This window comes from Delphinapterus leucas, chromosome 6, assembly GCF_059928025.1.
Source record: "Delphinapterus leucas isolate spDelLeu-1000000601 "Yukka" chromosome 6, BTC_Dleu_Yukka2, whole genome shotgun sequence".
Lineage (NCBI taxonomy): Eukaryota > Metazoa > Chordata > Mammalia > Artiodactyla > Monodontidae > Delphinapterus > Delphinapterus leucas.
This window is the reverse complement of record NC_143134.1, coordinates 113581145-113605188: the sequence shown is the minus strand read 5'-3', so window position 1 is coordinate 113605188 and position 24044 is coordinate 113581145. Positions and strand designations below refer to the sequence as shown.

General features: G+C 40.3%; 1 protein-coding gene across 8 annotated transcripts in view; it reads left to right on the top strand.

Moving 5' to 3' along the window:
• The window catches only part of DENND1A (DENN domain containing 1A), a 530720-nt gene that overhangs the window by 277016 nt on the left and 229660 nt on the right, over positions 1 to 24044 (top strand). For all 8 annotated transcript variants that reach the window (XM_030761610.2, XM_089913732.1, XM_089913734.1 and 5 more), the window contains one exon: positions 12073 to 12183. In XM_030761610.2, the coding sequence (XP_030617470.1) occupies positions 12073 to 12183 (111 nt within the window). The remainder of the gene's footprint in view (positions 1 to 12072; positions 12184 to 24044) is intronic.

Below are 24044 nucleotides of genomic sequence, written 5' to 3'. Positions count from 1 at the left end.
GCCAGGGCTGTGGCATGGAACATTTATAAAAATTGATTATGGGGCTTCCCTGGTGGCGCAGTGGTTGAGAGTCCGCCTGCCGATGAAGGGGATGCGGGTTCGTGCCCCGGTCCGGGAGGATCCCATGTGCTGCGGAGTGGCTGGGCCCGTGAGCGATGGCCACTGGGCCTGCGCGTCCGGAGCCTGTGCTCCGCAACGGGAGAGGCCACAGCAGTGAGAGACCCGCGTACCGCAAAAAAAAAAAAAAGAAGCAAAAGAAAAAATCATTGTAATCCCTGAGAAAGTCATGTTCTGAGTTTTTCTTTTCTTCATTTCTGTGATAGTAGTAGTTTTCAAATTGTTCTGCCTGGAGCCCTGCCTGAGGTTCTTTGGGACATGGGAAGGACTGAGGGAGCTAAACGGCTGACCCACCAGGGCATGGATGCTTCTGCTTTATTCAGAGCAGGTTCATTTCTATCTACTTAAATTGGGAATTCGGTAATATTTTGTTTGAGATAAAAGGGTTCTTTTGATTTTTTTAAAGCTTGGAAGCTGCATTTTAAAAAACACAATGGGGGAGGATCATATCAATTATATACCTTTATACCTGCTTTTCCTATGACAATGTATTATGAACATTTACCTGTGTTATGAAAAATTCTTTACAAATATCTTTGTTGTAAAAAAAAATCAAACAATTCAGAAGTACATATTAAAAAAAGTGAAAGGTCCCACATTACCACCATCCCAGCCCCACCATCCCTCCCCCACCCCTAATCCCATTCTCCATCCAGAGTTTGATGAGTGTCATTTCAGACCTTTCTCTGTGAATTTACATGTTAAATGTATGAATCCTTGTGTGTTGTAGACATTTTTTAGACATAAAACAGTACTGTTCATACTGTTTGGCAACTTATTGTTTTACTGTACTCTCAAAACTGTTCATATCTTTCATCTATGTTAAGTGATATTTTTGTTTAATGGTATTTTATTCTTATGAAAGTAATACATATTAATGGCTTAAACAAACATGTAATATCACATAATTGTTGATGAAATTTCCAAATTCTCCTTTATTCCCCTTCCCCAGAGGCAGCTACCTTCAGGTTTTTAGCAGTTGTAGTATTTCTCTCCATGTTTTTTCCTGACATGCTCATATTGCTGTTCTTAATTTTTCTGTTTCAGATAACAGTTATTGACTTTCTTATGGAAGATGAATTTAGGTCTTTATTACCTCTGATCCCCTCTCCCCCAGAAACACACATATACATAAAGTATCCTTTTCTCACTCACGTTTCCCCTCCGCCATCCTTTCTCTGTCTTCAGGAAAAATTTAAATCAAAAGTTAATGTTTACATTTCAATGAGCAAGCTGAATCATACGATAGATTATGATATGTTTTCTTTCTTATACATTTATCAAATAAGAGTTCCTGGATTTCACATCTTACTGCTTATCTTATTCCTTTATTTTGGTGAAACATTTTCCAGTAGTTTCCTGACAGTGTTGGGGGCAACATGTTTAGACCTTGCATGACTGCGAATGACTTTATTCTACTCTTGATAGGGTTGGGCATTACCCTCAGAGCTTTGAAGACATAGCTCCATTGACTTCTAGATTTCACGTTGAAGCTTAGAAGTCTTGATCCATTCTGATTGCTGGGGTCTTTTTTTGTTTTTTATTTTGGGTGGGGTTTTTTTTGGATCCTTTATTTGTCTCTAGTATCTTGAAATTGTACAGTGATTTGCCTTGCTATGGGTCCATTTTCATCTACTCTGCTGGATATTTGGTGGACCCGTACAGTCTGAAAATTCATGTCCTTTAGAGCTGGGAAGTGTTCTCACATTATTTCTTTGAAAAAATTCTTCTTTATTTTTTTCTCTTTTCTTTCTCTGGGGTCTCTATGGTGGCATGTTAAGCTTCCTAGTGTTGATCCTTTAATTTTCATAACTTTTGTATTTTCCATGTCTCTTTTGGTCTTCTTTCTACTTTCTTCAACTAATCTTTCCACCCTTTTGAATTCTTTACTTCTGCCATCACTGTTAATATCCAAGAGCTTTTTGGTGTTGTACAGTAGATTATTCATTTTTTAATGGCATCTTGTTTCATGGGTGCAACATTTCTTCTTATTTCTTTGACACTGTTATTCATAAATTTAAAATTTTTTCTTCTCTTTGCATTGTTTTCTTCCTTAGAGGTCCTCTCTTCTGTTTGTTTTGTTCTGTATCTTTGATTGTAGAGGCCTTTCCTCAAATAGCTGCCCAATCCTATCTGCGTGAGGCCTTAAAAAGCTAATTGGAAGCTCTGTGTTCATGAATGGGGCTTGTTACCTGGTGGGCTTTACTGTAGATCATGGCTTACAGGCCTGGCTACTGGCGATGAGGGGAGGATTTTAAATGTCAATATCAGAATCTTTTCTTTTGGATTAGTCAATTTTCTCTTGCCAGTGACTGTAAGCTTCATAACACGTGTTCTGGAAGCTGAGTGGCTGGTAAGTTATAGGACATGAACATTTAGCATGTATACTTTAAGCTCCCCTCCCATTTTTTGTTTAATTCTTTATCCCCTGCCCTCAGCTGTACCTAGTGTTCCCAAACCTTTCTGGTTACTAGAAAGTAAACAGTTTTTCCTCAGGAGGGGTGCCAAAAGGCCAGTTGACTAGCTGAGTGAGCTGGGAGAGGAGAATCTTGGGATCGAATTACTCTTCTTTTTATTAGCACCCTTCCCCTAGCCTTTAGAGGTGCTCGGTGTCTCCAGTTCCTGAACTTTTTTGGAGTTCTGTGGTATGAGTTGGGTTGGATGCTTGCTGCCCTGTGCCCTGGGCCCAGCCTTTTCTGGGCTGCCAAGTCATTCTTCTTTAGTTTCTCAACTAAAGTTTCGGTTGACACTCTTGATACCTGGGACCAGATCATTCTTTGTTGTGCAGGATCGTTTTGTATGTTGTGGGGTGTTTAACAGCATCCCTGGGCTCTCTCTACCCACTGTAAGATGGTACCGGCCCCCCCCCCCCCCCCGCCAGGCGTGACAACCAAAAATCTCTTCAGACATTGCCAGAAGTCCACTGGGGCGAATGACCCAGGTTGAGAACCATTTCTTTAATAACATCTGGCTTCCAAAAAATTTGACATCTCTCTGCCATTACTATCTTTTCTCCTGTTCTTTGAGGTTTACATCTTTTAAAATTATTTCATTGTGACTTTTCCTGGCAGGGGATGGTGAGGATTGCATGGTATCAGGAGAGAGAAAATATGTATTAAACAAATACATATGTTTAATCCACCATATTTTACTGGAAATCCCCACATACTTTAACTGTGTTTCACCTACTAACAGACATTTAGATTGTCTCTAATGTTTTGCTATTATAATAATGTTATAATAACAATTATTGCCTAGGTTAAGTTCATCTTTCTATTTTTTAATTTTAAGGACTGAGAATTACTCAAGAACTTTAAGGTACCTGAAAGTCCTGACAGTTTCTCAATTTTCAAAACCACAATTACTGAGATTAGAAATAGTGTAGGAAAAAAAAATTTATCTTCTTCATAACCCCACCTCCAATTCCTGTTTGCACTGTAAGCCACCTCCCCTGCCCCCGCCATTTAAAAAAAATCTGCATTCCCTCTGCTGGTTTTGCCACTAATGAACCAATTCCCTGTGTATGACCCATTGTCCCCTAAATCTTCCTTTGCAGACCAGTAAAAGGCTGGCCTTGTTTGTTTCTAAGTGAGAATAATAAAAACAATCTGCCAGACTCCTAACATACATGGTTCCATTTAAATCCTTACAGCTATTCTGTGAGAGGTAGACGTGAGCCTCATTTTACATGTTGGGACCCAGGGCTCACAGGCCTGAGGTTATAGCACAAGGTCTGCTTCCAAATGGGGTGTAGTGACCCAGGTTTGTAAGGAACCAAAACATTTTGTTTCCATTATAACCCCCTGCGTCCCTACAGTTGACTTTTGATATTCATGAGGAATGGAAAAAGGAAAAGAAATGATTTTTCATATTTCAAGTATGAAATGAAGCAGGAAAGCTTTTCCTCTAAGGAGAATCTGAACTTTTGTAGGACCAATTTGTGTGATTTTTGACATAGAATCACTATTGAGCTCCAGCCATGTTGAAATTTGCATTTTAATCTCTTGGCAGTTTTTCAAGGATTAATTTAAAATGACTAAATTGCTGCATTGCAAATTGAAACAAGCAATAACGAAGGGGTTGTTAATATGATATAGTCTGCTGTAGTGGAAAGAACATGAGTTTTGGAGACAGCCAGACACTGGGCTCCACCACTCTGGGACCTTGGGACACTTACTTATATTCTCAAGCCTCCTTATCTAATAAAGGAAAGTGGGAGGAACAAGTGAACTATTACATGTAAAGTTCCAAGTTCAATGCCTGGTGCCACAGAGATACTGCTTTTGATGGTCCTTTCTTTCGCTTTGTCCTTCAGCTTTCCTAAAATTCTAGTCTTAACCTCTCTTGAGTTGTGGCCAAGGGCTAGGGAGCATTACTTCTTGGAGCTTATCTTTTCTTGGTTTTTGCTGACATTTTTGGTTGTGAAGAGCAACACTTTTCATGGAGTGTATGTTTGGCCACAAAAGTCTCTTAGCAGCCACCATTGACTGGAAATGGTACAAGAAATAGAGTCCAGGACTCTAGTGCCTGTCATGTGGGAGATGTTGTGTACACATTTATTGATTATCTCCTCTTAAGGACTTCTGAACTAAGAGAATAAGCAAAGAAAAGGGTAAAAGGACTTTGGGATATGGAACTTGATTCTGTCAGCAGATAATTATATTCTTCTGGACAGCTTCAGAGAAGGGTTAATGTGGGAGAGAGAAAGGAGGTAGTATTGATTGAACACCCACCGTGGATCAGATCAGGCACTATTTGCTATATCATGAAATCTTCACAGCAGCCTTACAGTATGGTTGTTATCCCTGATCTGAAGAGGAGATAGAGCCCAGAGACATGAAGTAACTTACCCCTAGCCACCCAGCCAGTAAATTGTAAACCAGCATTCACGCTCAGGTCAGTCTGATTCCATCACCAAGACGCTGCTGGGTCCTGGCCCTCTGCTCCTTGGCTCCCAGTACCTTCCTAAGAAATCACTCATCCTAAGTGTAAATTATAGAATTAATTGTGTGACCGTTTTTATCAGTTCTCCTTCCATAAGGATAGGGATCAGATTTTTTCATCACTGCATCTCCGTAATTAGCACTGTACCTAGAACAGAGTAGATGTTCAGTATGTATTTACGGAATGACTGAATGATTGAATGAATGAATGAATGAATGAATGAATTAGCAATGCAGTCACTCTCAGGAGAAGGAAAAATAACAGTTCCTTTCACTTGGCTTTTGAGCCAGTGCGTCTGCAAGATGTTAATGAAAAGCAAATGGAGAAAATTAAGTCTTTCCACTTTCAGATCCCTGTTGAACTTAATTCTTATTATTTCTACAATTTCTGTGTAAAAATATTTTCTTCTTTTTCACTGAAAAACTATCACTATGTAATTGCTCTTCAGGGTTTTTTCTGTCTATCAAGTTAACACATGTAGGAGTGAATTTTATACAGGCAATAATTAAATGAGCATAAATCTTTATAAACAGTTGACCTGCATTTAAAAAAAAAGTCACAGATCATGAACAGATATGTATTCATAATTACATTGTAAACTGGCTCTATAAGGAATTTTTTTTAGTGTCCAGGGTTTGAAGTTTACTTTTGATTAATGGATAATCATATAGACCTTCTTTTAGAATATTAAACAAACCTGTCTTAATTATCTGGCCTGTGTCATACCAAGTGGTTAATGATGCGAAGAAAGCATTTAGAATGGACAGTTACATATAACATTGCCCAGACTCCACTTTGTCAAAAGATGCACCATGATATAGAAAAGATTTATGAACTCATCATGACTTTCAAAAATAAACAAAGTTGAAGTGGCAGTAGAAGACCTATTTTCAAGTACTGAGATTATAGAGAATTCCATTGTTGCTGTTAAGAGTTGTCAGGTAATTGTTTATTCTAATGGTTTTTCCATTCATACAGAGGGATAGAAGTTGACCTCCGGGTAAACTCTGCTTTCTTTCCTATAAGATACTTCTCTGATTTGATTGCTTATGTGAGTTTGTGGGATTCTTTCTCAAACAGATTATTTTAGAATCCAAATTTATAATTTCTTTTTAAGAATCCTACACAACTAAAATGACCTAAATTCTTATTTTAAAAAATTAATTGAGGATTTTAAAGGTTTACATTATGGTAAAATAATCTGAGCAAGAGTTATTTCAGGAAATAAGGCCCATGGACAAAACCAGCCTCTTGCCTTAGAAACCTCCTCCAGACACAGTACAGTAAGTCTTTATCATCTATACTGTGTATAAAGCTGAGAGTGACAAAGACTAATAAAATGACAGACCGTGGGGCGGACTAGCATCTGTTTCGAAGGCTCCAAGGAGTACCCAGCTTAGAGTCAGTTCTTTAGTTTGGGGATTATCTCATTTCCCTAAGGTACTGAACCTAAGACCCTTTTTCTCTGAGCCCCACTGTATCCCCTCCCTTCCAAGGCCCATTCCACCTCCCATCACCACCCCCACCCCCACCTGCTTCCTCACCCGGGGCGTGGATCGCAGTGAGCCTGAAGTCCCCAGCCACCTGGATCGGCACAGGAGCCAGCAGGGACAACTAAAAGGGAGCAGCCATTATGGGGCTTCTCCTGGGGGAAATGGGGTTTTGCCAAGTGTCTTCCTTTCTTCTTTGTCTGGATTTAGAGCCACAGAGAGTTAGAGCTGGAAGTGTTCTTCCGCGCTGTTGCTTTTGTAGAAATGAAAAGCCTGGAGAGCCTTGTACGTGCCTCTTCTGAAGCTCAATTTCCGGGCTGCTCTTTCTCTGTTAACCAGAGACCTTTCTCGGACTTGAGCCCTGTTCGGCCTGGAAAGTGGTCAGCTTTGTGTCCCTGCTACCCAGCCCTACAGAGTGGGCCCAAATAATAATTACTAGGCATATAGGAGGATGCTCAGAGGCACATAACTATATGTAACTGAAAATATGCTTAAACTCTATGAATAGAAAAGGAATGTTCTTCCTTAAGCCTAAAAACTTACTAGCACTGAGAAAACTGAGCCCTTTTGAGCATGGACACTGGGAAGTAGTCCGTCTAAGCAAGGTTTTCCTTTTTAGCAAGTGAGTCACATGGAGGAGTAATTGTCAGGGAATAAAGGGGGTGGTTATTTAGGCTTCGCCATGATGGCATTATAACCCAGGACACTGGGCCTAAGACTAGGTGGACAGCAATACCATGTTTGACAGGATTGATGGTTCTTTAGAAGGAGGATTGATCCTTCATTAAAAGACTGGACTCTCCCTTTAAAAAAAACTTGTTGGGCAGGTGGACAGATGTGGAGCACAGGAACCTGGAAGTCTGGGCCTTGTCCCAGATGCTTCCTGCCCCCTTTCAGAGTCTGATCCATTGTCAAGTCCTGTGATTCCACTTTACAGAGATCTGTGACATTCATATTCAAAGCTTTTATCTGAATAGCTTGTACTCATTCTTTCCCTGAATGTGGCAGTAGCCTATTAGCTGCTTGCCCTGCCTCCTGCTTGCCCTCTCTTGTGCATCCTCTACAGGACCTCTAGGAAGATCTTTCCGCAACACGATAGGACCATCCTGATTCTTCAGCAGCTCCTTGTTACCTCCCTGTTATTATCAAGTCTAGGCTCCCACAGGATCTGAACTCAGCTCCCCTGCCCCAGCACGCTCCCTGCCCTGCACCCTGCCCTTCACTCCACTGACCTGCATAGAGCTGCTCTCTCCGCCTTGCCTCTGGCTGGAACACGCTTCTCCCCCTGTCCCCTAAGTGAACCCCCTGTTGGGAGGCCCAGAGAAGTATCTTCTCCTCTGTCAAGTCTTCCCCAGCCTTCCCCCCATATCCATCTGGCAGAGTTGAATCTTCCCTTCTCAGCCAGCCCTGGCGCATGTCTAGCCTGGATCACAGTTCTTGGCATATGAGGTTTCTGGGTCTAACGCTGCTCCTAGAAAATGGGGATCATGTTTAGTTAATCTCTGCAGGCCTAGCTCCCAGGGTGGTACTAAGCACTTAGTAGGACTCAAACAGGTGTTTGTTGACTGGCTGATTATAGGAGACAGAAATGGAAGATTGAAGACTTAGTTCCACTGAAGCCAAGTGCTGGGAGAAAGTGGCATATCTGTGTTTTTTAACAAATAATAAGCTCACAGTGTGTTCTGGCTACAGTCTTAACTTAGGACAACTTGCCATGGAAGCCTTCTCTTCTTATTCCTCGTCCCCTGACCTCTCTGTGTAATGTACACCTGCCTCTGTGTACAGTTCTCCCTGCCCCCCTGCCCCAGTTACCTGAAGAACAAACCACCTATTTCTTTACATTTTAATGAATGTAGGGACTTCCCTGGTGGCACAGTGGTTAAGACTCTGCACTCCCAATGCAGGGGGCCCGGGTTCGATCCCTGGTCCAGGAACTAGATCCCATATGCATGCCACAACTGAGAGTTTGAATGCTGCAACTAAGGAGCCCGCTTGCTGCAACTAAGACCCAACACAACCAAATAAATAAATAAATAAACAAACAAACAAAAATGATACCTTTAAAAGCTCTCCCTCCTCCAGCTACCTTACCTGACTTTGTGAGTCTCCAATGTCAGTTTTTTTCCTGTGGGCCCTTCATCATTACTAAGTAATTACTAAGTAATTGATCACTTCATCCAACTCAGACCCAGGTTTTCTGAAGTCAAGTGGTCCATTCTTCCTAACATACCACATTGTCCCCCTTCGAGGCCCTCGTGTTTCTCTTATACCACCCTGCTCACGCCTGAGCTAACGAGCAGTAGTCTTCAGTCAGTTGCTTTCTCCACTCATTGATTCTCTCTTTCATCAAACTGCTAAGATGATGGGATACATCATTTTACCCAAAGGGATCTCAGTCTGGTGGCAAAAACATACTTGTAACTGAGTGATTATAAGATAGAGACAAATTGTCATGGAATCATAAAGGGCAGCTTGACAAATGAGGAGTTGAGGAAGCCTTTCAGGAGAAGGTGACATTTGAGCTGAGTCATGAAAAGTAAATGGGTGTCCTTAAGGAAGAGAAGAGCCTTCTAGGCAGAGGAAACAGAGGAAGTAAAGGCCTGGGGGTGTGAAAAGCATGGCAGGTCTGAGAAATTGAGGGTGGTTGTAGCTTAAGCTACCGGATTCTTAAAGGCAGGGGGAAGGAGGCCCCTCTCTCTGAGGGCTTTTCTTCTGAGATAAGGCTTGATGGGAGCTGCAAGGGCTCCCTCCAGGTGTTCCCAAGGTCCGTTCTGCCCCACAGGTGCTCCTGTGGCTGATCGAGGTTTCCAGTCCATTCCCACCCACTCCCACTGCCTAGGCGGGTGGCGTCCCAGAAGGAAAGAGGCAGGGAGGAAGCAGATAAGAAAGACAGCTTCTGTTTAGACACAAATATCTTGGTAATCAGCACAGATGGGATGAGAAATACCAAAAAAAGTACATGACAGTTTAGAGAGAATTTGGTTAAATGTTACATATTTTTAACATACCTGTGTAGAGTTTTTGGACCAAGCACCTGAATCCTTCAGAACCTGGTTGGCCTGGAGGTTATGCCTCAACCAAGTGGTGTTTTTATTTCAGAAATGTTCCCTTTCCCATCCACAAAAGTATCCTTGTGATTTTTTTTTCTCCCACCAAAATAAGGCGCAGGATTTGTCTCTGACGCTGTGTCTCCCTATTTGGACGGCAAGCTGTGTAACATATTTCTACCCAGCGTGAAGCTTCTTGGCAGACTCTTGAGGCCACGTTTTGGTGGCTTCAGAGTTATCTTTGGATCTGTCAAAAGTGCTAATGGGCTTTCTGGCCTTCTTTAAGCTCCTCATTTCTATTTTCTTTTTACTTCCATCCTCTCCTAAAAGAAAAATTCATGTAATTCATCAGCAGTTAAGCATTTTACTGAAATGCTCAGCTGAGGGCCTTGTATTTTTGTTTGCGAGAATAACTCTGCCATGTCACTGTCTTCAGAACAAACCCCACCCTGACTTCATTAGCTCAGCACTCCTCAGTCCACTGGGCCAGAGGTACACTTGTTGACTAATTTATACTGCCTTTCTTGTTTGCTCAGTTTTGTTTTTCAAGTTTGTGTGGCGGTTAGAGCAAGAGTTTGGGGTTCAGGAAACCTGGTTTTGAAACTTGGCCCTGTCCAGCTGGGTGACCTTTGGAAGACTGTTTAACCTTCCTGAGCCTCAGTTTTCCCATCTATAAGATGGAGATGATAATGCCTTCCTCAGGGTTGTTGAGAAGATTAGAGAGAACGCAGGTAAAGTACCTATTTTCTGGCCCACAAGGATTACTCAATAAATGGAATAACAATTTTTAACAGAAACACTTTTTCTTTTGCCATACTTTGATCCTGCATGTTCTTTCCAAATACAAGTTTTATCTACTATTTTTAGTGGTGGTTAAAAGAAAAACAACAACAACAACAACACAGGTTTAAAGACAAACCCACCCAAGACTGAGCAATGCCTTATCCGCTTACTATATGACCTTGGTCAAGTTACTTCTCTGTGCCTCTGTTTTCTTATCTGTATATAGAGATGATAATGTTTGTTCAAGGAGTGGCTTCAAGATGAGTGAAATAATATATGTAAAGCCTCATAAATTGTAGATATTTAAAAGTATTTAAGAGGGAGAATGTAATATAAGGGAAAGTATAGGGCTATGGTGTTGCATCTGTGTCCAAAATCTGACTATACCAGTTACTGAATCTCTCCCAGACGTAGTTTACCTATATGTTGGAAAGAATAATACCTCATTGGATTTTTGTGAAGATTGCTTAAAATTACACGTTTAAGAGTACCTGGTCCAGTGCCTGGGACTTGGTAGGTAGTCAGTATGCAGACCTATTAATTCACGCATGCTTTATTTATAAAGGTCGATAGTTAACCTGGTACTCAAATCAAACAATAATAAATCATAAGTGCTCATTCTTATTCCCAACCCATAATATTGTCAAAAAGCACTTTATGCTACTTTGCATATAAAATCCACCTGGTTTACTTGAATTTATGGGTTATGGATCTTTCATCATTATAAACTGCAACCCCTGGCGATAGCCATCCTTCCCTCTCCAACCCCCTTCATTTTCAGAGGATTATATTGTATGGCATTGAAAACCTGTAACATTGAAGAAATTAGCATATTCATGTGTATTATTAAAGTCAGGTGGGTATAGAAAAGGTTGCAGAAATGAAACACATTACATTTTTTCTGAAATCTGAAGACTACCGATCTACAGTACTAATAAAAGGAATGAAGCCCAGGCTACACACAAAAGCTAGTTAAAAACACTGCTTTGTCACAACTTGCTACTGCTTGTCTTCAATGGCTTTTCCCCCTTTTGAGTGAAATACCTGGAAATTGTAGATCTTGGAAATTGCTTTACTTCCAGCCGAGGCATTTTAGAGAATGTAAACTGTGGAGGAGGGGACCCCAGCAGTGATGACAGGAGAGGAGCATGCCTGGCCTTTGCAGGTGGGACCTGTTGGACAGAAACAGGCTCTGTGCCAGAAGCATTTTGGTCCCTGGGTACTTTCTTTTGCTTAGACGTATGGCACAGTGCATTGGGAAAGTTCTAGGACCCAGGGTCAGAGGATATGAGCTGCGGTCTCATCTTCACTGCTTATTAGGTTTTTTGATCTTGGCATCTCTCTCTTGCCTTGATTTCCTCATTTTTAAGATTGCAGACTTCTTGTCCAGCTCACCTTTCGGAGCTGACCTGAAGAGCAAGCACAGTGCTGCATGTGACTTCACGTTGCAAACTGTAATCACCACCCAGAGGTGTGATTGCTCAGACTCCTTCATCTCTAAGGTCTCTTCCAACTTTACATTTCATGATTTACATGTGAGTGAGATTTGGCCTCCCAGGGAGAAAACACAGGAGTGGGGAAGAGGGGAGTATACTTTCTGATCATTTTCTGTTTCGGGTGCTTCTGTTAGATACCGTTTTTAATAAGAACAAACAAAGTAATCCCCAAACCTCCCTTCTTCTTTCTCCTAGAGAAATCTGACAGAGTACTTTGTGGCTGTGGATGTAAACAACATGCTGCATCTGTACGCGAGCATGCTCTGCGAGCGCCGCATCCTCGTCATCTGCAGCAAGCTCAGCACTGTGAGTAGACGGTCGGGGCGGGCTTTTGAATTTTACTTTAATTGAAAGATGTTTCGTAAAGATTAAAGGAGAGTTTAGAAGAAGAAATCAGCCACAATCCCCTCAGGTAGTAACACGTCATTTTCATTAATTATTCATGTTCCTTCACAGTGTCAATGCACATTTCATTTATTCTTGTAGTTTCACGGTCAATTATAAATAGTTTCCCATTTGATCGTGTGTTATGAACACTTTACATATTTCCACATTCTTCCATTATTGTCACTTGTTATATGTCTGTATCATATTCCATTATACTGATGTGTCATCGCTTGCTAAATCTTTTTTCTCTCCATGGCCATTTAGGTAGTTCGTAGTTTAATCCTTTAGTAGCTAACACTGCAGTGAACATCTTTCGGCTGCATTTGACTGATACAGTTTGTATTCTAAGCATTGGGACCACTGGGTCAAAGGACTGAATAAGTGCTATGACTTATGGATGCCAAATTGCTTCCCAAACAGGCTGTGCTTTTTTATAGTGGATGCTGCCAGCTGTGCATGAGTGTACCATTTGCACTGCAGCCTTGCCAGAATTGTGTGTGTGCTCTTGGACATGTGCTTTAATTTACCTAATAAAATAGGCATAAAATGGTATTGCAGGTTTGCTTTATTTTTAATTTCTTTGGTTAAAGGTAACAACATTTTCCATGCGTTTCCCCCCCCCATTTGCATTTTGTTAATGTCTTTTCTCATTTATCTTATAGGGCTCTTGATTTAAAAAAAATAAATTGGGATGAGCTCTTTTTATATTGTAAAAACTTTTACTATATAATATAAATACTTTTCTTATTCTTTTTATGTTAGTTTTTTTAACTTGCTAAGTATAGGAGTTTATATTTTCCCCAGTATCTATTATGAAAATTCTCAAACACAGAAAACTGAAATCAGTTTGTAGTGAACATCCACGTAATTCCATCTAGATTCTGCCATTAACATATTTCTACGCTTGCTTTGGCACATCTTTATCCATCTATCCATCCCTCATACCATCCATCAAGCCATTTTATTTTTTGATGCATTTCAAAGTAAATCACAGACATCACTATGCTTCCCCCCAATAATTGCATATGTTTGTTATTAACTTGTTATTAACTAAAGTTCAATATCTGTTTACAGTATTTTTTTTTCTTTTTGAGGTAAAACTTACATAAAGATATTGACTAGGAGAAGTTGACTGTTTGAGAGGGTAGAAAGACCTTCTTATGGTGGAAATTTCCCTATTGAAGTTCCTATGGATAGAATCATAGGCCTATGATTTACCGATGTGTTTACCTATGAATTCAAGGCACCTAATAATGCAAACTTAGTGAGACCATTAGAGTTTTCTTTATGGTTTTCATTGTAATTTTATTATTTTTTTGGTATTGTTTGCTTGTCAAGAATGCACAATTTTTTAATTGCCTGCTAGGTGCTAGGCTTACAACGCATACTAGGTGATAAAAGCATGGCCCTTGCCCTCCAGGGAAAAACAGCCCATAATAGACCTCTTGCTTTGTTTTGCATTTGGTTTTAAACTCGGAAGTGTAGTTGGTAATCTCAGGGCCTGAACACCCAGACTGAGGTTCAGAATGAGAATATTGCCAACCAGATTTATCATTGCCTCTTTATGAGGCTGGATAGATTAAGAGTACATTTGAAAGAGTCTAGTCCCTAACCAGTTACTGTTGCTTTGAAGAATTAAACTTAAGTAGAACAAAAGTAGGACATCATAACAGTGGAATTGAATTCCCGTGGTGTTTTTGAGCCTTTAATATGTGCCAGGCACTGTGCTAAGCCCTCTTCATCTATTAACTCATTTAATTGTCACTACAACAGTTTGTAGTAGGTTCTGTTATTTCTCCATGTGATAGATAAGGAAGAATGTATCTTCTGCGTGATTTTGTTTAGATAAATGTAGGGGATTAAACACACACAGTTATTTCTGCTCCTTCCCAAAACAAAAATGAAATAAAGGAGTAAATCAACAAGCACAAAGAGCAGATGTAGCAGAAATCTTAGATATTAAGAAAATGCTGTTATCAATGTTATGCCAACATTCAAAAACTAAGGTGAAATGAACAGAAAAATACAATTTACCAAAATTGAATTAAGAAGAAATATAAAAATTGAATAGGTCATTTAATTTATAGAAATTGAATCAATATATAATTTTTTTTTCCAAAACATTCAGCCCGGATGGTTTTATAGGTATGTTTTATCAAATATCTCAAGGAACAGGTAATTTCAATCTTAGACAAACTCCTTAAGAGTCTAGAAAAAAGAAGGAACACCCCCTGAGCTTTTCTTGTGACACTTGTATAATTTTGACATTCAACTACACAAAGAGACACTACAAGAAAGAAAAGTTATCAGCCAATCTCACTCAGTAACATAGCTGTAAAAATCTTAAACAGAACAGTAGCAAATACATAAAAAATATAATTCATAATAACTGAGTTGACTTTATTCCAGAAATGTAAGGCTGATAATACTAGAAAATCTGGTACTATAGCTCACCACATTAACATATTGAAAGGGAAAATTCAAATGTTCAATATGAATTTTCAATAGAGAAAAAGCATGACCATGTTCATGAATAGGAAGACATTATATTAAAGGTATAAATGATGTATATTATAGATTACATATAATTCCATTCAAAATCCCAGTAGGATTTTACATAGTACTTGGCAACCTGATTCTAAAATTACTATGGAAAGCCAAAGGGAGAGCCAAGATATACTTGAAGAAAAAGAATGGGTGATAAAGCTTGCTTTACCAGACATCAAGACTTTTTATAGACCTCTAGTAACTAAGATGCTAGTAACGGCATAGGGATACACAAATAGACTGATGGAACGGAACAGAGATTGCAAAAAGGGACCATGTGTGTGGGTTCTTCATATACAACAGAGGTGGCATTGTAAAATCTGGGGGAACGGATGGGCTTTTCAATAATTGATAATCCACATGGGGAAGAAAAGGGAGATAATTTATATCTTACACAACTTGCAAAACTGAATTCCAAATGGATCAAGGACTTAAATGTCAAAGGCAAAATTTTTAAACTTTAGAAGACAAAATAGAATAATCTCTGTGATCTTGGAGTAGAAATGGATTCAGTTAAATAATCCAAAATATGCATCATATAAAGGAAAAGATTAAAATTGTGAATTTTGTTCATTAAAAGATACCATTCAGGGGCTTCCCTGGTGGTGCAGTGGTTGAGAATCTGCCTGCTAATGCAGGGGACACGGGTTCGAGCCCTGGTCTGGGAGGATTCCATATGCCGCGGAGCAACTAGGCCCCCAACTAGCAACAGAGCCACAACTACTGAGCCTGCGCGTCTGGAGCCTGTGCTCCGCAACGAGAGACCGCGATAGTGAGAGGCCCGTGCACCGCGATGAAGAGTGGCCCCCACTTGCCACAACTAGAGAAAGCCCTGGCACAGAAATGAAGACCCAACACAGCAAAAATAAATTAATTAATTAATAAACTCCTACCCCCAACATCTTAAAAAAAAAAAAAAACCATTCAGAGAATGGAAAGACAAGGCACAGGCTGAGATGAGGTATTTGCTATATATAAAACTGACAGAGGATTAATATCTGAAATATATAAAGAACTACTACAGTAAAAAAAAAAAAAAAAAGCAGAAGACAAATCTATCAATAGAAACATTGGCAAAAAGCACAAATAGGCATTTCACAGAAGAAACCTAAATGGCTAATAAATATATGGAAAAAGATGCTCAACCACATTAGTAACCACAGAAAAGCAAATTAAAACTACAGTAATTAAAACACTAGGCTTGCAAAAATTAGATGTCTGATAAAGCCAAGTGTTATATTGCAGATGTATTGGAGAATTTCGTGTACTACTCTTTGAAGAGTATGTGGCATAGAACTATTTGCATATGCCCAACACTCAGCAGTTCCACTCCTGGGTGGAATTGTGTGTGTGTGTGTGTACATACACATACCTACACGCTCTTTTTGGTCATGTATAGTGGGATACATGTGCAAGCATGTTCATAGCAGCATTGTTTTGGGTTTTGTTTTTTAAACCTGGAAAGAGCCCACATGCCCATCAACAGAGAACTCATAAATTGTTGCATAGTCATACAGTAGAACACTGTGTCAGTGAAGATGAACTACACTGTCAGCATGGTGGGGTCTCTAATACAGAATTCTGAGTAAAAGAAACAAGCTACAGAAGAATATACAGTATGATTCATTAATATAAAATTCAAGTAAGAAAAACTAAATGGTATATTATTTAGGGATACATACAAACTACGGAGGGGGGAAATGATTAACAGAAAATTTAGGTAGTAGTTTCCTCAAAGGGAGTGAAAGGAGTATAGTTGGGAAGAGGCATATGTGGGACATCAGAAGTATTATTTTCTGTCTTGAGCTAGGTTAGGGATCAGCAAACCTTTTTGTAAAGGGTCCAACATTGCAACTACTGGACTCTGACCTTGTAATTTACAATCAGTAAACTAGTGAGTGTGACTGTGTTCCAAGAAGCTTTATTTACAAAAATAGGAGGCACACCAGACTTAGCCTTCGGGCTGTAGTTGGCCAACCCTGAACTAGGTGCTGGGTTTTGGCATGTTAACTTTTTCTCCTTTAAATGTCACTTATATGATCTACATACTTTTATATGTATATAGTTTTTAGAATTCTTGAAAAGTTAAAAAAGAAGATACCAAGCCCTTTTTTTTTTTTTTTTTTTTTTTTGCGGTACGCGGGCCTCTCACTGTTGTGGCCTCTCCCATTGCGGAGCACAGGCTCCGGACGCGCAGGCTCAGCGGCCATGGCTCACGGGCCTAGCCGCTCCGCGGCATGTAGGATCTTCCCGGACCAGGGCATGAACCCGTGTCCCCTACATCAGCAGGCGGCCGCTCAACCACTGCGCCACCAGGGAAGCCCAACCAAGCCATTTTATCATGAAATTTTACAATACAGGGATAGAGACAAAATAGTTCTTGTACAAAGGTTAAGAATCAAACTTGCACAAGATTTTGCAATGGCAATTGTAGAAACCAGAAGATAGTGAAGCAGTGTCTAAACTTCTAAGGGAAAATGATTTCTAACCTGAAATTCTATCCTTATCTAATGGAAGTGCTCAGGAGAGAGTGGGACCAGCCCCTACCACACCTGTCAACCTCCTGTCGTCACTAGTCCTCCACTCACCTTCTCTATTGTGGATGTACTGTCCATCCTTTCTAGGCCAGCCCCTCCGCTTGTCCACCTGACTTCATTCAACAAATATTTTTTGTGGCACTTTCATAGGTACTGGTGATGCAACAGTGAACAAAATAGGCAAAAATCCCTGTCCTCATATGAAGCTTACATTCTAGTAGGGTAGATCTTCAGTAGCTGAGGTGAATTAAATATATGGTACAGTAGCTATAGTTCTAAGTACAAGGAGTACAGTAAAGCAGAGGAGGAGAGTGGACAGGGACTGGTGAGGTGGCAGGGATTGCAGTTCAGACAGATGGCCAAGGAGTGCCTCATAGAGAAAGTAACACTTCAGCGTCCTTCCTGTTACCTTAACGGAAATTCCTCCAGCACTGAGCTCTTCTCTCCTGCATCATTATTTTTTTCTTCTCTACTGGTACATTCTTAGGCACTTGCTAACACGGTATAGTGTCTCCCAAACTTCAAAACAAAACATCCTTAACCACATTCCTTTTATCCCATTTGTTTTCTTCCTTTCAGAACAAAATTCCTCGAGAGATACTTCTGTTTCCTGTCTAATTCCTCTCCTCTCATTCTTTCCTCTGTCTTGTGTTAGGATTTAGCCCCCACCTGCACTGAAACGGCTTTTGTTCAGTCACCAGTGACCTCATGTCAAATAAAACGAGTTGATATTAATACATGCAAAACTCTTAGAACAGAGTCTGGCATAAGGTGTATGTGTATGTTTTTGATAAATTATTAACATCTGTAATGGGAAGTCAAATGTTAATGTGTAAAAATTTTTTTGTAATAAATTTATTTATTTTTGGCTGCATTGGGTCTTAATTGCTGCCCGCGGCTTTGTCTAGTGGCGGCAGGCGGGGGCTACTCTTTGTTGCAGTGCGCGGACTTCTCATTGCCGTGGCTTCTCTTGTTGCGGAGCACAGGCTCTAGGCGCGCGGGCTTCAGTAGTCGTGGCACACAGGCGTAGCTGCTCCGCGGCATGTGGGATATTCCCGGACCAGGGCCCGAACCCGTGTCCCCTGCATTGGCAGGCAGATTCTTAACCACTGTGCCACCAGGGAAGCCCTAATGTTTAAAATTTTAAATCAAGAAATCATGAGATGGACTGCTATTTGCCAGTAGTATAAGCCTTTAGCAGTTTTTGTTTTGTTTTTCAGACTATAAGCACACTACTTTGACTCAAAAAAATTTTTTTTAACAAACAGTTGATTCTTAACTGAGTTCTGAGTTTTACTAATTGATGGTAGAAATCTCTTTAGGGAAGGGGAGGGGTCTCCTTGTACCTCACATGGGATCATTAGCATCCTGACCAGTTACGTGCAGTTTCTCTGGGGATAAGTAGCTGAGCAGACATCAGGGTTTTTTTGTTGTTGTTGTGGTTTTTTTTTGGTTTTTTTCAGACGTCAGTTTTATCCAAGCCTCTGGACCCCTTCAACTTCAGAATTAAGAAGTTTTCTAATTGTTGTCTTTTACTTCCTTAATAGTGGCTTTTTATTATCTTCTCGATGAAGGAGAATGCAAAGGCTACTTTAGCCTGAAGTTTCTGATGACCCTCTCTTGACAGATCCAGATGTGGCCTGTCATACCTTGACAAACCAGATTTTTCTCAATTTTGTTTGATAAGATGTAGGCTTAATGCTTCTCAGAGCCATCAAGAATCTGAAAGATAAAAGCTGTTGAACACCCCAGAGTGCCGTCTTCCATAAAAATGACTGTGCGTCAATAGAGACAAACCCAGCCATATTTAGTCCAGAGTCAGGTAATATTCATTTCAGGCTTTCTCGGTCAATAATGTTGTCATATTCTGTATAAGAAAAATGTTAAGTTTTTGTTCTTTTTGTGCAGTTAATGTATATTGATCGTTTTCCTTTATAAATGATAAATAGGGAAGGCTTAACTACATCTTGTTCTCTAATGTAAATACTTCAGTGAGATTTCTTCTAACACAAAGGCCCTATTTTTCTTACAGATTTTCATATCTGAGTTTAGCTCATTGCTTTTTTGATAACTCTTCTGGATAGCAAGTAGGTCTAAAATAAGACCTTTATAGCGATAATATCATCTAATTGCAACAGAAGTCCTAGAAGAGCAGTATTATCCCATTTTACAGACTGGCCCATCCACTCAGAGAGATGGGTTAACTTGCCCAAGGTCACGTCCTAGTCATAGAAGAGACAGATATGCAGGTGGGTCATTACGATGCAGTGTCAGGGGAAGGGAGCCTTCGGCTTCAGGAAAGGGAGAAGCAAGCAATAATTACATGTACAAATGACTCTTAGCCCCTTCAAAGTGCTTGCTGTGGAGACCAGGTTATGTTTATCAGGTGCCACCTCTCAAACGAACATCAGAATCCTTGTGTGGGAACTGTCACAAGAACCAGAGACACATTGTTAAGAATATCTGTCACACTTGAGGGAATCTGAAAGTTCTCATAAACAGCCAAAAAGATACTCTGAGTCAAAGCTGGTGGATAATGTGGCTGGTGGAGCTGGTAAGGCTGGTTTGGGTAAAAGGTATATCCTGATTGTGTAGTATTTAGGGAAGCTTCTTATGTAGCCTGTACATAACTCCAAGACTACCAAAGGCGTATTGACAGCATCCGTAGATTAAGCATGTAGGACACCCTTCTTTAGATTTGCTCTATATTTTATACGGCAGGTCCCCAATTATCCCCCACACTCTTTAAAAATTCTCTTCACCTTTTTGAGCCACCTGCTATGTGCCAGTTACTGTGCTAATCTTTTTTTTTTTTCCCCCATTTGTTCTTGCAGGAACCCTAAGAACTAGTTGGTTTTATTTTCCTTTTTCAGATGAGAATATTGGCAGTTGGAAAGTTGAAGTGCCTTGTCTAAGATGAGCAGCGGAGATGGGATTAAAACCCCCTTCTCTTGGCTCCAAGCCAACCCCCTTCTTACTATCTCACACTGCCCCCTTGGTAGCTCGTTTGTCATGAGTTCCCTTTGGCACTTGTACCCAGAGAAACATTTTTGGTATGATTCTGTTGACCATGGATCTGAAATCACAGGAAGAATTTCAGTCTGGATATTGCCTTGGAATGCACACCTAAGCTTTTCACTTCAGATTTAGTGAACATTTTCTGTGTGCCTGGCACCAGGGAAGCAGAAGGCCAATATGTGAATTTCTAACTGGCATACTGACCCTATTGGCCAAAGCCCCATTTCCATGAGCACCATTCAGATTCAGTCCACTCTGTCTGCATGTTGTTAGACTCTCCCAGCCCCACCTGTGCCGCTCCTCTGCTGTGAGCCCAGCGTTGGTGCGTCCCTGGGGCATGTCTCCCCCATCTCACTGTGGCTTCAGGTTTTGTGTGCTGCAGTTCCTTTCAGCCCCTGTGTGTCTTAGCCCTAATCGCTCCCTCTATGACATAGGGGTGCTGCAAGAAGTGAAAACTAAGAATATCCAGTTAAATGATGACAAAAGCATATTTACTTTACAAAGGAATGTGTATTTGTTTTATTCAGCAGGTGCTTTTTAAAACAAGTTCTTAGGAAGGAAGCACAGTTTAGTGGCAAGACTGTTACCTAATTAATTGAGCCTCCACACCTAATTATTTGTGTGGTACCCATAACTGTGAAAATAATTACTACTTTTCTGATAGTACGTCATGTAGAGAAGGAAAAAGAAAAAAAACAAAAACAAACCTAATATCTTCTCCCTGTCAGTGTCTTCCTGTTAGTCCGAGAGAATGTGGGCTTTGGGCAGGTCTTGGACATTGGTGGCCTGGAGAGTGGTGGGTGATACTTGTCTCTCCCCCACCCACCCCACCCTCCGCGCCCTCAGGTCTGACCCTTAGTAGACACTTCAGTGTTGGCGTGAAGGGATGGGTAACTTCCCAGCCTTGCTCCAGTCCTGTTCCATCCACTTCCACTGACAGCATCCACTATCTTATCACCACCTGGTCTTGTGACCTAAGAAGGGCCAATTTGTGGACTAGGGAGTTTTTCAGATTTAGCTTCATCTTTACTTCTTTCCTGATGAACTCCACCTGGCCGTGACTACCCCAGCCTGTGTAGTGGGTTGGGTATCTAAATGATGTGTGTAAGGCTTTCCTAGCTCTTCTGGGCTAGAAGTAACTAATCCTGTTTGCTTATCTGCAGCCCTTGAAGCCTAGATGAGAGTGGCAGTTTAAGAAGGTTTGAAATACTGGACTAGAGCCAGGGCCTCTTTGCCTGCGCACTCCACTCTGCATGTTCCAGCCGTAGGAACAAACTGCATTATTTTGTTTCAAACTGTGCTCAAGGGAAGCCAAGACCTTGTAACTGGAAACTTACCAAACAGAGAATTCTAAGACTAAATTTAGTGTTCCATTTAAAAAATAAAATAAATCGAACATTTTGTCTGTTCATCTTTTATATGTTAAAAAAGAGAGAGATTAACCTAGTTCACACTAACAACCTAAGAAGAGTATTCAAAGAAGTGAGAAGAAAACTAATCCCTTTTGGTGAAGAGGGAAATCCTTAACAAAATGTAATGAAGTGGCATGAAACACAGACTCTGCAGCCAAACTTTCAAATAGCATAGCCTGTCTAATCTCCATCACATAAAATTTTATTGTGGCTCAGAGAATATTAAAAACTTAGAAATGGATGAAAGGAACTTCCATTGGCAGGAAATAGGAGTAAAGATTGGTATGTTTTATTTATGTGGTTTTTCTCTGGTTTTTAAATGTAAATACAATTAACTGCTTTTTGAACTATGTTCTCCATGTAATCATGTGTGAGTTCGTTTTCTCTTGTTCATGTTGAACTGTAACTAGAATGAAGAACCTTGATGTTATGGAGACTATATAAACTATGTAATATATAGAGTAACAACAGTTTAATTTGCAATACTTTAAAAATTGTTGTGACATCAGCCAGCCATGGTCTCCCTACTAGTTCTTACCTTCCTCTCCTGCCTCTTGCTTCAACACATTGAGCACATGTTTTGGACTAGCCAGAGGATTCAGATTGTTAGTGATTCCCAAGTTCTGATCCATGGACTAGTTGTGTTAGAAATCACTCAGAGAATTTGTTAAAAATTCAAGTTCTTGGGCACCACCTCCAGACATTTTGATTCAAAAGATCTAACATGGGACCGTGGGATGTCTATTTTTTTAAGGTTCCCCAAATGATTGATACACAAGCAGATTCAGAACCAGTGAATAGACAGTTCTCTAAGACAGTATTTATTCTTTGATTATTTTGCATCATTAGAGTTCTTTTCATTTTGAGACTATGTAATAGAGGCTGATTAAGTTTGTTTAGAAAATATTTGTGAGCACAGATTAGCACTAAAAAATCCTTTGTTTCCATATTTCTCTTTGAGAGACCTCTGGTTTTGACATTGGCAGGTCTAGAACAGGACAGAGCTAAGTATATCCTATTTAAGGTCTCAGTAATGTTGGGTGCTGATGTAGTCCACCAGTGTAATTTTAGATACATGTGTATAAATAGATCTAGAGAGGTGATGTTTCTTTTTAGCCATTGCATTGAGAACATTGGCAGGGTATCTTGTTTATTATTTTAGTAGTGTGGTCAATTTGTGAAACAAATGGTATGTTCTTTAGATTATAAGACTGATAGCTTTTTTATATGACTCTTATGAATCAAATCTCTACTAAAAAACACTAACAGGTAATATTCAAGTCACTGACATCTTAATATACTTGCAAAAGCCCTAAATGGCACTCACATTGGCAGGCATCTGTGTGGATTTTGTTAAAGGAATTGGAGCACATACTATGTGCTGAGTCAGTGAGAACAAGAACTCATAATTTCCTATGGCTTCTGCAAGCTGAAAGTGTGGTCACTGGTGAGCAAGTGTCGTGTGATGTGAGGTTAGACTAGGTAGTTAGGGGCTAGTATAGACCTTGTGAAAGTTCACATTTTTTCTCTTCTGCTATCTCGATATCTATGTGTTCTCCCAGCTAGATGATTCAGACAGCCCCGCTTCTGCTGTGTTTTCCCAAGAAAAAGGACAGCAGGACTGAAGGGAGAGAGCACCAGACTTCAAGTCAGGATGGTTTTGTTCAATTTCTACCTGTGTAACTTAATCCTCCCTAGCCATGTCGCCTTGGGCAATTTACTTAATCCTTCTGAGACTCTCTGTCCTCTTCTGTAAAAAGAGGTTAGTAGTAATACCCGCCTCAGGGTTGTTGAAAGGATTCAGTGGTCATAGATATGAAAGCAGGTAGCCCATTGCTGGCACATACTACTCATTTAGTAAATGTTGACTCTGAATCCTACCTTTTCAGGGCAATAAGGTCTGATTTGACTTTCAGAAGCAAAGAAGGCAATAGAGATCCTGGAAGAGCTCTGAAGATTTAATTAGTACAACTGGTGAGAGTGGATGGTGAATGAATCCAAAAAACAGAGAATAGTCATGGCAACTCGTATGAGATTTTCCATATCCACCCACTTCTCACTAGTCACATAGTCATTGACTAAATTGTCATTTCTTCTTCAAGTCTCCAGTCATCACTACGTAGAGCTGGAGTGGCCTAAGAAGCTGCTATGTTCACTTGACCTAGCATTACCACCTGACCAGCCTCCCAGGGAGGAGGACTAACCGCTTCCTGTCTTCTCATCTTTCCAGGCTCTGCTCTCCTGCCTCTCTCTCTCTGGGAAGCAG